Source organism: Pseudomyrmex gracilis, unplaced genomic scaffold (genome assembly GCF_002006095.1).
Source record: "Pseudomyrmex gracilis isolate BER0280 unplaced genomic scaffold, ASM200609v1 scaffold_2436, whole genome shotgun sequence".
NCBI classification, from domain to species: Eukaryota; Metazoa; Arthropoda; class Insecta; order Hymenoptera; family Formicidae; genus Pseudomyrmex; species Pseudomyrmex gracilis.
Window position 1 is genome coordinate 1 of NW_018023020.1, and position 2,265 is coordinate 2,265.

Sequence of the window (2,265 nt, forward strand, 5' to 3'; positions counted from 1 at the left end):
TTCTTCAATCTCATCCATTTTCCGAGTAAGAAGAGGTTAGAGTTGTCAAAGTTTGCCGCGCAATCACTTTCCGCTGCGCTTATTAAGCGTACTTTGAGTTCGCTTCAAAACATGGCGACCGCTTAGCAAACATGTTGCAAAAGCGTAAACCGCTAAGTGGCGTTCAGCAGAAAATCTTACAACAGTTGCAAAGCAGCTTGTTCTGCTGAACGCAGCCACTGAGTCAAATCAGCCAATCGACCAACGTGATTGATCAGTTCCACGAGACCTGCGACTTGAGTTTCATAGAGAACGGCCTTTGAGTTCCACTTTTGTGGAAATACGGCTAAAACCAGCGGTTGAAACCGTCGTAAGAAACTACAATAGCATGGCCGCTCTCAGGCTTCTCTCTGGTTTGCAACACTGGTCTAGTTTTTACCGAAGCATTAATTCACACCTAATGCGGCGTAGAATCAAATTTAAGTCGATGGAAACGCGTCAAATTGCGCTGATTTCGCTTCTGTTTCGATTTATAAGGGCGATGTCCCATTGAGCGGAAATCTATAGCGGAACGGAATGTGCGGAACCGGCTCGACCAATCATAGCCATTCCGTTTTCTTTCCTTCGCTTTTTCTGTGGTTACGATTGGTCGAGTTGGTTCCGCACATTCCGTTCCGCTATAGATTTCCGCTCAATGGGACATCGCCCTAAGTACTCTATTTCCAATGGAAACGGAACATTAAATTTTATCTGTATCGGAGTGAAACCGAATTGAGGGTTTCGGTGGAAACTAGACCACTGACTGACCAGTAAAAACCGAAGCCTAAATATAGCACAGTAATAGAATAAAAACTGAGAAATGTTGTCAACGCCAAAAGGAAAAGGCGATCTATTTTTGGCTTCATCTCTTTGCGATGGACTTGAAGATAATAACATGAGGTATAAAACATAATGATAATAACATAAGTTTTCCAGAAATTTAGATTTAGCAAATTTATACTCTTAAATCTCATCGTTCCTTCTAAGGGTTTCAGCAAAGCTACTTCTGAATTCTCTTTATTTGTAAAACTTTAAAAAGTAAACTGTTTAACATGCTAGAATAAAAGGTTTCAACCGTTACAAGTTACAATCGTTATAAATATTGTATCTTGGATTTTATGAGTTAGTTGTATGATTAAAAAGATTTTTTATTTATGCTTTTATTTTAACGTGCTCTTGACCGTAGTTCGATCTTTGCGGACCACAATCTCTTCCTTTCTGAAACGGTCACTTTTCACCATCTGAAACAGTCTTGTAAATAAAGTTTTGTATTATAAGAGGTTTGTTTTTTCCCTGAATTGACTGCACTAGTTCACAGTCTATCTTTTTTTTATACATATTACGGCCGATTTCTTCATACCTCTCGATATATAGCTATCTGGATAAATTCCTCTGAGAACCAATAAGGAGGACCAATTTTCAAGGGAGATATCTTCTAGATAAAGTTATCGAAAATTTATCTAGAAATGAAAAAATTGGCTGAAAGAAAAAGATAGACTGTAAATTAGTGCAGCCAGTTCAGGAAAAAAACAAACCTAAGGTTAGGGAAAACTCATGTATTGAAAGGCAACGCGTGTATTAAACATGTTTTAAACGTGTTTTAAACGTGTGTTTTAAACATGTGTTTACATGCAATAATAGATAAATACTAGGCACATGTTGCAATATATGTTGCTTTTTAACGGCTGATTTCTTCATACCTCTCGATAGCTATCCTCTGGATAAATTCCTCTGAGAACCAATAAGGAGAACCAATTTTGGAAGATATCTTCTAGATAAAGTTATCGAAAACTTATCTAGAAGTGAAAAAATTGGCTGTAAGGAGAACCAATTTTGGGAGATATCTTCTAGATAAAGTTATCGAAAACTTATCTAGAAGTGAAAAAATTGGCTGTAAGAGTTCGAAATGAAGCCTTGGTTATGCAGATCGTAACTTATGCTTGAATCGACATTAGGATTATTTTTTATTTTTAATGAATGAACATATATATAATATTTTTATTACAATGAAATCTTAATATGTGCGAGATAACTGTTACGGTTTGCATAAATCAGACTTTTATAATAACTACAGCAGTGCAAATCGTAGATATTGGAAATGTAAAACTATATATTACAAATAAAGTTAATAGATCAATTGCATTGGACAAATGTGAATTCTCCAATTCACAAAGCACTTCGATGATTTCGATTTGCAATACTAAACGCAGTAAATTTACATATATATATATATATATATATATATAT

The 2,265-nt window shown here is 35.6% G+C and overlaps 1 protein-coding gene across 1 annotated transcript in view; it reads left to right on the forward strand.

Annotated features, from left to right (window-relative positions):
• Positions 1-718: 718 nt before the first annotated feature.
• Positions 719-2,265, forward strand: part of LOC109862821 (uncharacterized protein PF11_0213-like) — a 6,909-nt gene continuing 5,362 nt past the window's right edge. Inside the window, exon 1 of the mRNA XM_020442962.1 lies at positions 719-918. Coding sequence (XP_020298551.1) covers positions 839-918 — 80 coding nt within the window. The 5' untranslated portion in view covers positions 719-838. The remainder of the gene's footprint in view (positions 919-2,265) is intronic.